General features: G+C 33.3%; 1 protein-coding gene across 1 annotated transcript in view; it reads right to left on the bottom strand.

The window, feature by feature from the left end:
* Positions 1-964: 964 nt before the first annotated feature.
* Positions 965-15,752, bottom strand: part of LOC145277991 (transcription and mRNA export factor ENY2-like) — a 33,828-nt gene continuing 19,040 nt past the window's right edge. The window contains exons 3-5 of the mRNA XM_080130134.1: positions 13,954-14,024; positions 6,594-6,668; positions 965-4,745 (exon numbers count right to left, since the gene is read on the bottom strand). Of these exons, the coding sequence (XP_079986260.1) occupies positions 4,678-4,745; positions 6,594-6,668; positions 13,954-14,024 (214 nt within the window). The 3' untranslated portion in view covers positions 965-4,677. The remainder of the gene's footprint in view (positions 4,746-6,593; positions 6,669-13,953; positions 14,025-15,752) is intronic.

Raw genomic sequence — 15,752 nt, 5'->3', positions numbered from 1 at the left:
GTCCTGTCCGCACAAGAAAAGTATTTTTTAGAGAGGAGGAGGGTAATTTTATTTATGGCAGCCACCATTACTCCTCTCCCCTTGTGTCCCCGCTTAAAAAAAAGAAATTAAATTATAAATTAGAACCGAAATAGGCAGAGATTTGACTCTTTATCACAAAACTGCCTCAGTTAATTTTGTGATACAGGGATATAACTCTTGTATTCACAATAATTCAAAGCAATTTCAGAACAATGCATTTAGATTTTATTTTCAATATTTCAAAAATATTTTAATGGTATTTTTATTAATACTTAAAAAATAATTTAATAGTATTTATTTCAATTTTATTTTTAATATTTTTACACAAATTTTTACAGAACATAAAGAATATAATTTTCAAGTCCTTTTCCAGAAATTTTCAAGACATTTTCCAATACTTTCAAGGATTTTCCAGGTAATAATAGAAATAAGACCTTTTCAAGGCAAAAGTCAAAATTCAAGGACTTTTTAAGTCTGTAAAAATCTTGTAAATGTTCAATATCTACAAACTCAAGAACTCATATCCTTTCAGTGTGAGTGAAGCAACAAAATTTGTTTTTGCACAAAGTTTCCGGTTTTGCATACGATTTAGAATTAATCTTTCTCAGAGCATATCAGAACTTATCTTGTCTTTGAGACTCACATATTGCATCTATCATACGATTCTGATATCATGTCTCTCCATGTAACATATCCTCAACCATTACTGGTCAGATTTCCCTTTCATACATCATCACACTGTGTACATATGACTTATCAATTCCAACCTTAATCGACAGTAGTAATGCTTAAATTAATTCATCCACAGTAGCGCCAGCTTCTGTACTTCCCTGTGCTTCAATGATATCTCCAAGTAAAGGCAAAACAAAAAAAAAAGAAAGGAAACAAACGGTTTAATAAGTGAAAAAAAATAAAAAATAAAACAAGGAAAGGGGAAAAAAGATTGGGTAGATACAGCTAGTTTATTCATAATTATACATTGATTTTTTTTTTTTTTGCTTCAAATTGGAAATCAGAAGTCAGCTGACTTACACATCACAAAACAACTGATGCTTAAAAAGCCAACTAATAGGGAAGAGAGGAGAGAGAGATAATATCTATGTACAATAGTAATCATTAAGTCCTACACGCGTTTTTAAAATAATTTAAGATTAAAAACTGTCAGGATTTTATGACTCAGTGTGTGCGACTTGAACTGACAACTGATTGGCGCCCGTTTATAATGTTATCATAAAAATTATTATTAATGTTAGTTGTTCATGAAAATGCTATGATTTAAACCTAAAAATTAGAACCAACCCAATTCAAGACAGTAGACAAAGAGCTCAATATCCTTAGAGCTTTATAACAAATGGTGTTTATCTTAACTCTTTTCTGCAGCTTCATGGAGTACCAAAAGTGCATCATTCAGGAGTTTATTCATGCACTCCTAACGATAGGGATGATTTAAGAAAAAAAAATGCAATAGCATTGGTAAGTCATATTAGTATTGTCATCTACATTATATTTCTTTGTCTATCTGTCCATTCCACTTTTTCCCCCGGAAACTACCGAGCTGATCTGGCTGAAATTTTGTATAGACCTTTATGATAAGGTGCAGCAAACTAAGTATTATGGTATCCGATCAATGCAGAGTAAGGGATTAATAAGGATTAGTATATAAGTTTCACTTTATCTCAGAAGTTACTGAGCCAATCCGGCTGAAATTTTGTATAGACCTTTGTAATGATAAGGTGCAGCAACTAAATATTAGGGTATCTGATCGATGCACAGTTCGGGATTAATATTTAATGCAAAACTGTATTCAACCATCAATTTAGTATAAAATACTCATTCTAAGTCAACAGACTATAACTTTTGATTGTTTTTTACATCTTAAAATATCTAATATACATATATATACTAAAACTGATTTAATGTTTGTTTTCCTAAGGTTATTTTCCTATATAACTTAATCATACAAAATACTTATTAAAATATTCCTTGGTTTTGGTATTGAAATTAAAAAAAAAATTTTTTTTAGTTTTTTTTTTAGTCCTTCATTGGAAAATTGTTTTGTTAGTAAGTCATTTAATCTCCTACAATCACTGAATCAACTTGCTTTCTCGAATTCACAATAGTCCTAAAATTTTAGGGATCATCAGTTGTTTATCATAAAACACCATTTCGGTAATTTAAAGACAAAACAGTATATTAAATCATGGCTCACCAGCAGTGTTGATCAAACACCACCTTCCTTAAAGATATATAGTTTGAATGTAAAATGAGATAAAGACCATTATTATTAAAATTGTTAGGTTCCAGCTATGAAAAGTTTTGTATTTAATCATTCTACTGCATTCCAAAATAACTCTTTATAACATGATAGCTGCCTAATTATCTCGCTTTCAATTTGTTGTGGACTGGTTGACCACTCCCACAAGATGAACTGGCCTAAGCTCATTTAAACAGCACCTTTTCTTTTAAAGTGAAAACAACCATTTATTACCTTATTCTGTGTTCTCAATTGTATACTTTCCAGGTTAAACTATTTTTTTTTTACTTGTTATATGCATGTCAACCTTTCTTATTCTAGATGAGGATTGATAATTAGTATTATTTGCCTCATCTGGACTACTGTTTTTATCTGGGATATCATTCTCACAACGTTTTGCCTAATATAGCTTCCAACCTTCTTCAGGTGTGTCTTGCTGTACTCTGGAATCTGTGCGTGGAATAAATAAAGAATCCCATTCATCTGCTGAAAGATTACGAGAACAAAATTTAAGTTTTTACGGTTAATTCTAAATTTGAAACCTTCATCTTTTCATTGTCTCATAGAAGTTGGATTTGTTGCATTTTACATTCAAACTGATAAACATAGCATGACAATATCGTTTTATTTAGTTGCCAAAAAGGAGCATAACTTATTTTTTTTTTTATTGTAAAAGAGCTGAATATTTTTTTATATACTTTATTGTGCTCCTTTATGTCAGCCAATTAAAAAATATTAAAATATAATTTTGTCATTATATTCTTAGAGAATTTAAGGAGTGTACATATGTGTGTGCGTGTGTGTGTGTGTGTGAAAGCGTGTGGATCCTATCCCATAATGTTAGAAGTTTGTATGCAAAATAAATTTGTAATTTGGATTAAAATATCTTGATTAGAAGAATGGATATGGAAAATACAATAAAGAATACTGCCCAGACGGGGAAGGCTATGGCTTCTCCAAATCATGTGTCTGTATGTGAGAGAGAGAGACAGACAGATATGGATATGTGAAAGTTTATTAAAAGAACAAATACCCAACAGAATTTGTAAGTATAGAAAGGTAATAAGGAACAAACTAGAACAGGAAAATGTTTCCATTAATTCGATATTTCATTTTTCACTTAGAAACTTTGTCAGAAATAGCATTCATCGAATAGAATGAGCTCAAATATACAAAAAGTTTAAAATGGTGGTGTAAGAGAGAAAAAGCCTATGAGGTGGGTGGGTAAAGTGAAAGGATGTGTTAGGGTGGAAGGGAAGTGAGATTCGGAAGAGGTAGTACATTATGCATGTGTAAAAGATGTTTGGTTGGAATAGTATGTGTGCAGAGGAAGAGGGGTGCATATAGACATGTGAATGAAAAAAGGGAAGTAAGGAAGACGTTTAGAGAAGAAAGAGAGAAAGGAGCGTAGGGAAAAGAAAAAAGAAAGATAGAACAGCATATTTAGAGAAAGTAATGCATGTGAACAAAACGTCATAACTTATCACAGACAATTATCATGTCTTCAAGCAATAAAAAAAAAAATAATCATAGTGTTATTAGAAAGAGAGCAGTAAAGTGTAAACCATCGTTTCAGTTTTGACAACTGCAACGAAATATCAAATCAAAAGAATGATTCTGAGTTAATTTTCTCCAATTTTATTTAGTCTGTTCCTTTATTATAACCTTATCTCTATTCATATAAAGTAGCGCGCACGTGTGTGTAGAGGAAAAGAGTACATAAAGACTTGTTGATGAAAAGAGAAAGTAAGGAAGACATTTGAAGAGGGGATGTGAAAGGGAGAAAGGGAAAAGAGAGAAAAAGACGTCAGGAAAAAAAGATAATTGTAGAAAGTAATGGATGTAGATAAAGTGTTATAACTGAAACAAAATATTTAATCTAAAAAACATGATTCGGTGTTTTCTCAGTTTTTTGGGGTTTTTTTTTTTTACCTTATCTTATTCTTATCTCTACTGATGCATATGTTAAGAAAAAATAAATGGAACATAGAAAACAGATTAAAATTAAAAACATATTTTACTAATAGTTCATTGCTTTACCAAAATGAATAAAGGAACAAAATATTAGTTAAAAACATATGTTTTTGATTTGAATGTCTTCTATATTTTTAAGTTGTCCATTTTACATTTATTTTTTCTACATTCTGTTGGATTTTACGTTGATATGAGTCATATATATATATATATATATATATATATATATATAAAATTTGTTTTTGTTTTTCTTCCAAGTCTTGTTACGACAGGATGAAAAGAAAAAAAAAAGCTAAACACAAAGTGGTTCAAAGTTCTTTTGACTTGTTCTGTCCTTGTGGAATGTTCCAGAATAATCAAGATTGACAAGATGTTGATCAGTTTTACTAGCAAAGGTCATCACTTTTTCTCCAACTTTGATTTGTGGTTCATTGTTGGGAAAGGAATGTCCGGATCCTCTGTAGAAGTTCACGTTTCACATCATCCGGAACAAGGGCTGCAATTAAAAAAGCAGATCATTTAAAAAAAAAAAATTAAAAATAAAAATAAAATATTCTTAGTTTTATTTATTTTTATATAACGTTCAGTGAATCTGTCATATTTTAATTTGGAGTAGCAGAGTAACAAAAAAGGGGAGGTGAGGCAACATCTTTCTTTTAAAACTTCTTCACCATCTTTCCTTAGTCACATTAATTTTTGAACACACCTCTCTCTCATTATATTTGGTTTAACATCCATTTTACATGCTAATGTAGGTTGGACAACTTAAATTGACTTTCAAGTTAACCTATCTCCATCCAGATCATTATTTATCTCTCTTTCAAGTCTACCCTTGTTTTCCTTGGCCTGTCCCTGTAAACTGAACCGGATACCTCAACTGTTCTATACCTACAAACCCAATAACTATCATCCATTCTTTCTCAATTCTTATACCTAGGAAAATAATGCTTCTACAACTTCTACATTTTCATGGTTCCATAAAACCTCGATATTCAACAATTCCTCATAGTAGCATTTCCAAGTATCCTTCTTGTCCTGTTCATTTGTTACTAATATTTCATTGTCATTTCGAATGCACTTCTCTTCAACAATATTCATATTTGTCTTTGCTATTTCTTTAATTATATTTCATTTTTTCTTATCACATATCTAAAAACTTGACTTTCTCAGCCTCTTCTTTGATTGTATACACCGCTCGTTTTTTGCTTCCACCTCCGTCTACAGATACACATCCTTATTCACTAAACCTTTTTTAGGAACTGACTCCTTTATTTCCACTTTTCTTTGATACATTTCTCAACTTCCTCATTCCACCATCCTGTCACACTACATTTCTCCCACTCTCTATATTCATTCATTGTCATTGGTCAACACACTTCTCTCTGTTTCAATATCATAGAAAAATAGTAGTTTGGTTCAAATTAAAAGTTTTATTTATAAATATTTGATTAAAAAGTTACTGTTGTTGACGACAACCTATTTTTAGATAGTAATTGTATCAAAAAACACTTCTTTTAAATTCAATCATTTTTCATTTTACTATCAATTTCATTGGCCCCAAAAATAGCAAAATGCAGCAAAGCATATAAAAAGAAGATATTGCATCCACATGTTGTCGGAATGTTTGCCCATAAAGACTTTAAAGATGAACAGAATGAAGCTCCTCTGGCGGGCTGTTTAACCGAGCATAAACATGGAAAGAAAATGCTGCGTTTTTTCCATTGAAACAAAAATAAAGGTATATCTCCTGTAAGTGTCTGTGGAGACACTGACTAACCATTAGAGTGAAAAACTTATCTAAAATCAGATCTACATTAGTATCGATGATACCGTATTCCAGAATGAGGTCTCTTAGCATCCTTCATTACTAACTTTGATGGGACGTATTTATATTTATATACAAATGAATACACATTGGTTTTTTTAAATAGAGTAGAAGATTCAATTTGTGGAATTTTGGAGAAGTTAGTCATATAAAGTGATGGGAAATAAACAAGCAAATAGCAAAATAGCCTTTTTCTAACATTTGCCGAAACCATTTTCAAGTGGTGATTCTTCTTCTCTGAAGCATATGCTCATGCAACATTTTCCCACGTTTTTATGCAGTCATTGCCATTATAGTTGTTTTCCTTCTGCAAGGTTATGAAAAGGCTTTCTTTTTACTCACTAACTTTTGTGTGATCGAATGCAGTTATATTTGTATACAAATACACATTGGTTTTTTATTATAGTGAAAGATTCCAGGAGTAGGAGGGGGGGGGGTATTTTCAGATCATGCTGTAGACTAATGCAGATTAAAAGAAACAAAGATAAAATGCACAAATAAAAAAAATAAAAAACTCACCTCTGCCTTTAGGTGTAATTTGAGTAACTAAGTCATCGACAGTCACGCATTCAAGACCCTTTTTCTTTACAATATCTTCAAGTAAGAACAGGAGAAAAACAAAAAACAAATTAATTTTTGCTTTCAAATTAAACTTCATTTCAACATAATTGCAATTTTGGCTGATTTTATTAGAAAATGTCAACCCAAAATCGTCAAAATACTAAAGAGAAAATAAGTAAATATGCAGAGTACTTAGTACCTAGTATATATATATATATATATATATATATATATATATGGTAAGTATTTAAGTGTTCATAAACAAAAAAATCTGAAATCAAGATCAATTCCTCTACTTGGGGGGGGGGGGCTATGCTCACCTTCAATTTCCCAGCTTAGAGTCATCATCCCTTTGCATGCAAGAAATTTAACATAAAATGATCCCTAATTTTCAGGTTATTCTAGATTTTTAGTGTGATTAACCAAAAAATAATTTTTGCTATGGGAGATAAATTTTATGCATTTTGTAAGGAGGGGGACGATCATTAATGTATTTATTGCAGACTTATCCTCATCTTTCTTAGTTGCTGTTTCACGACGTTTCAGCCAACTATTCCTCTGGCCTTCGTCAGGTGGTAACCATGATGGGATAGGAACTCTGAATCCCCTAACTAGATAATAGTCCGCAATAAATAAATTAATAATAAATAATACTCATCTCAATACTGAATTCCAATTAAATAACATACCATTCAGTACGAACTCGACCACGGAAGATCAGATAATAAATAAATGTGAATTTATAGGACCAAAAAATCCAACCTTGATGGCTCTTTGGGGCCCGTGGCGCAGTGGATAGAGACGTTGAATTTCTATGGTTCCAGTTGAGAATTGTCTGAAGATAGCGGTTTCAATCCTCCCCACAGCCAGCTAGAGGCTTACTTGGCCAAAAACGTGGTGAGACGACAACAACTATGGATGGCAGTAATTGCTGAGAATGCACTTAGGAGATTCGGAGTTCCTATCCGTCGCGGTTACCACCTGACGAAGGCCAGAGGAATAGTTGGCCAAAACGTTGTGAAACAACAACTAATAAAGATGAGAATAATAGTCCGCAATAAATAAATTAATAAAGGGGAAGATCATGTTGGAAAATTAGTAAAAAATACAAACAATTAGGTTTAAATAGTACAACCCCTCAACAATAAAATTTCACTAGTAACCCTAAGTCTGGATGGCAAGCCCAGCCCCTGAAAAAAAACTTCCTTTACTCTACAATTAAACCTAAGTTCAAGTGACAAATCCCCAAAACCCTTAACTATTACTAAGCCCAAGTTCAACTAGCATGTCTTCAAAACAAATAACATTGTAAAACCATTGGTGATTGGCGAAAAAAATATATTTGCCAACACAAAAAAATTCACAATTTATTTTGCAAAAAATGTTTAATTGCCTGAAAATATTAGAATGGCCCAGAAATAGGGGATCATTTTACATTAAATTCATGTATAAAGCGGATTTCTCATTTTAAATTCCAAGATTGTTGGGGTTTTTTTCTGCTAAGTTTTTTAGTTTAATTTCCTAAAAGAGTAGAATCTTGTTTTTTATTTTGTGAGTTGGGAAGTGAGTTATCAAACAGTGTTAATCTACAATATTTTTTTTCATACAGAAAGCATTGACTGCAAAAAAAAAAAAAAAAAAAAAAAAAAAAGATTTAAGTGAAATGCGTTTTTTCTCATTTTTTTTTTTCTAAAAAAAAAAAAAAAAAAAAAAAAAAAAATTCTGCCTTTCTGAATTCAACTAAAAAAATGGAGAATTCTTATTTCTGATACGGGGGTACATATCAATTTGAACCTTTCTGATTGCAATTTAGGAAACAAAATGGAAATAACTGAAGTTTCTGGATTTGAAAGTCACAAAAGAAAACAAGTTACTTGTTACTTTCCTGAATTCTCCTTATATGAACAAATGAAAAAATATCTGTATGATATATGTACCCATGACAAAGCAAAAATATATTCCAAAAATCACATAAATTGGTCGAGCAGTTTTATTTTTAAATAAGAAAATCAAATTTTGTGAGTATCAGAGAAGTGATTGTCTTGCCTGCCATTTGGAAAAATTTCAAAAGACAAGGAAGGTAACTCAGCAATAATCATACCTGCTAGATTTATGTTGTAATGCCTAAGAATTTCCATTAATTGTTTAAAAATGGTTTTCTTTATAAAAATAAAACTACTTGATCAATTTACATGAAATATGATATTTCCGTTTTATCACAGATACATAACATATCATACAGATTATTTTTTATTTTTGTTTTTTAATATAAGATGAATTCTGGACAAGAACAAAAAATTGTAAATAGGCAGACAATGCTAAAACATAAACATCGGTGACAGCAATTGTTCAACTTCCCAAAGAATTAATCGTATTTCGACAAAAAAAAAAAAAAAAATGACCTTGTTCAAAATTCTCCCCGATGACAAAACAAAAATAAAGAAAAATTTATGACATCCATACCCATGATAGAAAGAAAATACTGTACATAAAACAAAAATCACGTAAATTGATCAAGTAGTTTTATCTTGATAAAGAAAACTATTTTTAAGCAAATTGGAGTTTTTCCAATGCCCATGTTAAGAATGTCTTTCTGAAATCTATTTGGAATTATCTCCCTTATTTCTCCAAAATATTTTCAGCTTGTAGTTTAAGGATAACGTTTGAGTTATTTAAAAATAAAATTACTTGATCAATTTATGTGATTTTTTGGGTACAATATTTTTATTTCATCACAGGTATGTACATCATAAAGATTTTTCTTTATTTTTGTTTTTTAATATGGAAAAAAATATACAAATCACAAAAATTCCAAAAAGAAATGCACTATTTTGGTAGGAGCTAAATAATTTTTAGAGTTGGGTTAGAGTTAAAAAACAAACTTCCTCCCAAAAAAATGTTTTTAAAAATGCAGTGAAGTCATTAATTGATTTGAAGAAAGTTTATTAAAACCATTTTTAACACAGCAGGGATAATTAACCCAAACCTAAGTCAAAGAAAAACAAGTCGTTCAATTTAATGTCATTGCACTGATGGACCAGCTATTTCCAGGCTGCTTTGCAAATTTTTTCCTTTAATCCTCACATTTCGTGAGCGAGGTTTCTAACAAAGGAGGAAGAATTGATGCTTTCTGAGTTGAACTCTATCTAACATTTATTATTGGCTAGTTTTTGAACTTGAAGTATTTTCTTTTTTAGCTCCTTACATCAAGTGGCTTTATGCTTTGTCTGGAGGGATTTCAACAAAAAAAAAAACTTTGGAATAAATATTCAGGCCGACATAGATCACCAGTTATAAAAGTACCATATATGATACTAAAAGAAGTAACCAGTGTTGCCTTGGAATGAAAGCAGTAGAAAAAATTAGTGAAGTTTATGTGATATCTTCCAGTCATTATATTTTAAATATTTGTTATCATCCGTTCAACATCCATTTTATATGCTGGCATGTGTTGGACAGCTCTAAGAAATTAACTTCCAAAGTAACCTACTTCTGATGAGTTTCTAATTTATCTCTCAAGCCCATTTTTATCACTTTCTGCCATGTTTTCTTTAACCTTTCCCAGTTAACAGACCCTGCTACCTCAACTGTTCAACATAAGGAGGAAATGTCTACTTATGTCTAGGTTAAACTGTTTTTATTATTATTATTATTATTATTATTATTATTATTATTTAATGTATTTATTTCAGCATTATTGTATCTGTACGTAATTCCTTAAGTTTAAACATCATTCAGAAACCTCGGGAAACGTAAAGGGAAAAAAAATGCATGCTAGGATTAGCTAGTCCTCCTCCTGCTTTTTTAGTATATAATTCTTAGAAGTCGTTGACATAGTACGACTTACAAGTTTAAATGTGAACGAAGCCATTTCAGGGTTAGTTCCTTTTTCCGCCAGCAACATAACAAGGAAGAAATGTCTACTTATATAAAAGTTAAATTGTTTTTATTATTATTAATCATATCTGATATGTAATTTCTGTGTCTTACATTGCAAATTTACGCATTAATATGGGAGGGGAGACTATCTTCAAATATCATCCTAAATTGGAAATTTTCTGCTTCTATGTCTATCCTTGTGGCCATGTCACTAGTAAGGGTGCTGGAGGTAAATGTTTCATCTGGACTGATGTTATCCGTCTGATAGTCAGGGACCCGAACCTTGGATTAACCACTAAGGAGGCTGTCTGATAGTCAGGGACCCGAACCGTGGATTAACCACTAAGGAAGCTGTCCTATCAGCAGGTACAAAGCACTGGGGCTGCTGTATTGCCACTTGGTGAATGGATTCTGGACCATGCAGTAGTTTCTGGTGGGGTCTCTCGATGCCATACTAGTGGGTAATTGTTACGGCTTTACCTTATCATGTGCTACAAAAAAAATAAAAAATTTCCTGTCTTTTTCTCTTACTTTTCCTCTCTATCCTTATGCTTTAACCAAGTCTGTTGACCTGTTCCACAAATCCCAAAACCTCAACATGAAACATCTCCAGAAAAAATACACGAATAAACCTAAAACCCCATCACTCAACGAAGACCCCTACTACCATGTCTCCTTTTCCAACATCAGGGATCTACGTTCCAACCTTCCAGTGGTTGAAACCCAATTGCAGGAGACATATTGTTCCTAAGCAAAACTGGCATAGGGCCGATCACTTCCCTAGATGAGTTCATAATTAATGAATACTCTAACTTAACATCTAAATCTGATCCCCAAGATCGCCATGGGCATGGAATTATGTGCCTACATTAAAGATGGCTTTTCGTGTGGTAGGGATATCTCCAGAGAAGACCCTAATTTACCTTATATGTGCTTCCGGGTTGCACTTGCTTACACCACTGCATTTATATTTGCCCTCTATCGCCCCCACAACAGTGGAGTTACTATTTTTAAGAGTATATCTGAGAAAATTGACAACATCCTGTCTGCTCATCCTTCAGCTAACATTCACATCTGTGGTGACTTCAATGTCCACAATGTGGAATGGCTGACCCACTCAAACAAGACAGATGAGGGGAGGTTCTGTCATGATTTCTCCATTGCCTACGACCTCACTCAGGTTGTTCACGAACCCACCCATGTGCCCGATACTACGGGTCAGTATGCAAGCCTTCTAGACCTTTTTCTCACAACTTCCCCTGAGCTATGTTTATATTCTGTTCTCTCTCCTCTGGGATCTTCCGACCACTCAGTTGTATCAGTTAAGATAAAAATGAAATGTAATAAGTCTTCAGACGTACCTTTCCACCGTACAGTATATCGATACTCTATGGCTGACTGGGATAGCTTCCATACATTTATATCTGATCTACCTCTGCATTCCATGTTTAAAAAGGATGTGTCCTCTATAGTATCAGACCTGACCGAATGGTTAATTATAGGTATAGACCGATTCATACCAACAAAAACATAACAGACAGCCATAGTTCTCCCCAGAATGTGCTGCTGCCATCACACACAGAAATCACTTTTTCCATAGCTACCAATGTAATAGATGTACTGAGACTAAAGCTGCTTTCAGGACTGCCAGCAACGACTGTAAAAGAGTAATAAAAAATGCAAGAGAGCTATATGCTCAGTCCGTTAAATCCAAAGTAGCTGAGCAGCGGCTTGGTTCCCACCAGTTTTGGCAAATAGCAAACAGGATCCTGAACAGAAGTGTGCATTCTATACCAACTATCATCAATGGACCTGAGGTCATCTCGTCAACATCAGATAAAGCCAAACTATTTGCCAAGGACTTTGCAGCAAATTCTACCCCATGCAACCAAGGCCATAAACTCCCCGTATTTCCTCCTATAACAGACAACACGCTATGCAACATACAAATATTTGTGCATGATGTCACCAAGCAAATCAAGAACCTTAATTCCAGTAAAGCAACTGGCCCTGATGGCATTCCAATTATAATGAATCTCACAACAAAGGCTTCCTTTCTAGAGCAATTGCTCTTGACATATCAATTGCCTTCGATAAGGCATGACATAAAGGTCTACTTCACAAGATTTCCAGCAACAGTATAACTGGAAATGTTTTCTCAATTATTAAAATCATTTCTCTCTGATAAGCTCATAAGAGTAGTGGTTGATAGGCAGAAATCAGAAGCCCACAGTATTAATGCTGGTGTCCCTCAGGGATCCATCCTGGGCCCAACTCTCTTCCTGATCTACATCAATGATTTCCGAAAACACATACTTAAATCATTCGTTGACATCTATGCTGATGACATGACCATCTATGGCAACACATCAAAGGCCATAAATGACAAAGTTCTCTCTGATTCTCTCTCCTCTGATCTTGAGCGCATGGTATAATGGGGTAAGAGGCAGTTAGTTACTTTTAATGCATCTAAAACCAAGCTTCTATCTTTACATCATCAATGCTCCGATCCCCGTCTGGTATCAATTGAAATGGATGGCTCTCGTCTAGGGGAGGCTCCATGTTTTGATAAGCTTCTGGGATTGACCTTTACTCCTGATCTGAAATAGAACACGTACATCAAATCTGTTGCACAGGTCGCTGGAAAAATGGTGAGATCCTTCTACCGCTCCAGTAGATATCTCACTGCTGATGAAATTCTCTATCTATATAAAAGCCAAGTACATCCAAGGATGGAGTACTGCTACCACATCTGGGCAGGAGCTGCTAAAAACAGCCTATCCTCCCTTGACAGAGTACAAAATAGACATTGTAGCTTGGTGGGGGATGCCCTTTTCTCTACCCTGCAACCTCTCTCCCACAGAAGAGACATTGCGAGTCTGTCTCTATTTTATCATTATTTCCATGGCAAGTGCTCGTCTGAGCTCCAATCTCTGGTCCCCCCTCGCCAATCTTTCACGAAAAACACCCGTCTAGCTGAAACCACTGTCAATAATTTTCCTCACTCTTTATCTGTCCCTAAATCAAAATGTAGATTCCATGAACAAAGCTTCTTTCTTAGAACTGCACGCCTATGGAACTCTCTTCCATTTGCCTGTTTCCTACCTGACTACAACTTGGATGTCTTCAAGTCCAACATAAACAAATTCCTGATAAACCGCCCTCTTAAGTAAGACACTTTATCAGATCTCGATTACTATGATATTATCCCATTGATACTGTACACGCAATAACCGTTATCCCTGAGTGGCCTCCAGGCCTTGATAGGTAGTGATTACCATGTAAAAAAAAAAAAAATCTAACCCAAAACTCTTTCATCTCTTTTAATGTAGCCATACTATTAAAGTCTACCGTGTAAAGTTATAAATTCTTTTTTAATGCTAATAATCAACATGTTTATTAAATAGTGTTTGAATGAATTCAACAAAAAATGCTTTACCTTTGCAATGGGCTTTCAGTTGATCTCTCCATCCACATTCTATTAATCGTGTTCTTAGCAACTCTTTCAGCCTATTCAAAAAAAAAAAAAAAAGAAGGAAAAAAAGATTCATAACAAAAGAAAATGTATTCAACAAAATAGAGACAAATTTTTTAGACTACCCGGCCTTTGAACCAGGATCAATGTAGTAGCTGAGGAAGAGAATTCTACTCTATAGATAAAATATGGACAATTACAAGTGGTATTATGCTTTCACTTTGTTCTTATCTGATGACAATTGTGATGATGATCCGAGTCCAGCATCTTGGATAAGGGCAGCAAACACTTGTTGATCTGGAAATAAATGTAAAGAAACAATGACATTTCTTTTACTACATTCTATCGAGATGATTTTGACTGTATTTTGTATGAAAAGCTAAGCAATTAGGTGCTTGCTCCTGATTCAAGATGGATGAGTAGTCCAACATTGTTATCAATATACAATCAAGACACTGTCACCTATTCTCTACGTTTTCTGGCTTCTAGCTCTCATTTTCTAAAGGAGGGTTTTATTGAATGTAGTTTATTGTTTTGGCAAAAGTTGCAAGATTCTTGACACATTTCTGATTTTAGTTGAATTGATTCATTTGCTGCTCTATTCGATCTACTGTTGCTACGAATATGATTTTTTCTTTTTTTGATAGCATATTTTTTTTGTCTAGCCGCTTGGTTACCTTGGCAACACAATTCAGTGAACAAACTTACATGAATATAAAATGACATATACACACCGTGTGGAGAATCTTCAGGCAGCTGTTGACTATTTTACAGAATGCAAGAATCGGTTCAGTTTGGGGATTCGTTTTACAGCATATAAATCCTTTTGGGGTTATTTAATGCCAAATCCAGTAATTTTGGTAAAAGTATTATGCTTCAAATTCATTATACATCTCCAAATATTTATTTATGGTGCTTAGTTTGGTTGTTTTATATTTTGGCATTAAATAACCTGAAAAGGTTATTTAATGCCAAATCCAGCCATGTTGGTTGCCTTTTAGAGGAAAAATGTTCTTTTGCAGAACATTATTGAGTTTTGCAAAGGGAAAAGGAAAAAAAACAATAACTTCAATGTTTGGTGCATTTTAGATCAGGAAACCAGTATCTTCAAACAGTCTGTTAATACCAATACAAAATGCAAAGATCCCATTATATGAGAGAAAAGCAGTGAACACACATCTCCGACCTGTAATCGTGTGTGGCTGCAAGACGTTGACAATGGAAGATCAAAATCACATGATCCTGGCTGTAGTGCATCGGATAGCGAAAATTGACAGCCTAAACGCAAAGGTAGTTATAAGAAATTACATCATACAACATTTCAACTGGTAGAGCCACATCACCTACCATCAGTAAGCATAAATGATGCTCCAAAATGTATCCCAAATTGATGTTCATGGCCCAAAGCCACGTGGTCATCCACTTAAAATATAAACAGGGTTAACTGATAAAGACTTCATCCTTGTAGGTGACACAAGCACAATGGCAACAAACCGGAAACATTGGAAATCATTTATGAAAACGTCTAACCTCAACATGAGACAAGGACGAAAAAATGAAAATAATCTATATAATAAATGTGAACGTACAATGTGTGTCCGTCACTTCAATAACTGATAATAATAAAAAAGAAAGGAAAGAATAATCATGGATGCAAATTGAAAATTCATGAGCAAAGAAGGAAAGGCTTAATCTCAATATCTAATACTAAAAAAGAAAGGAAAGAATTTCTTTCATCTTTAATAAAGACACAAAAATATTCC

This window comes from Euprymna scolopes, chromosome 6 (assembly GCF_053919585.1).
Source record: "Euprymna scolopes isolate OS-2025 chromosome 6, ASM5391958v1, whole genome shotgun sequence".
NCBI classification, from domain to species: domain Eukaryota; kingdom Metazoa; phylum Mollusca; class Cephalopoda; order Sepiida; family Sepiolidae; genus Euprymna; species Euprymna scolopes.
This window is presented reverse-complemented; position numbering and strand designations above follow the sequence as displayed.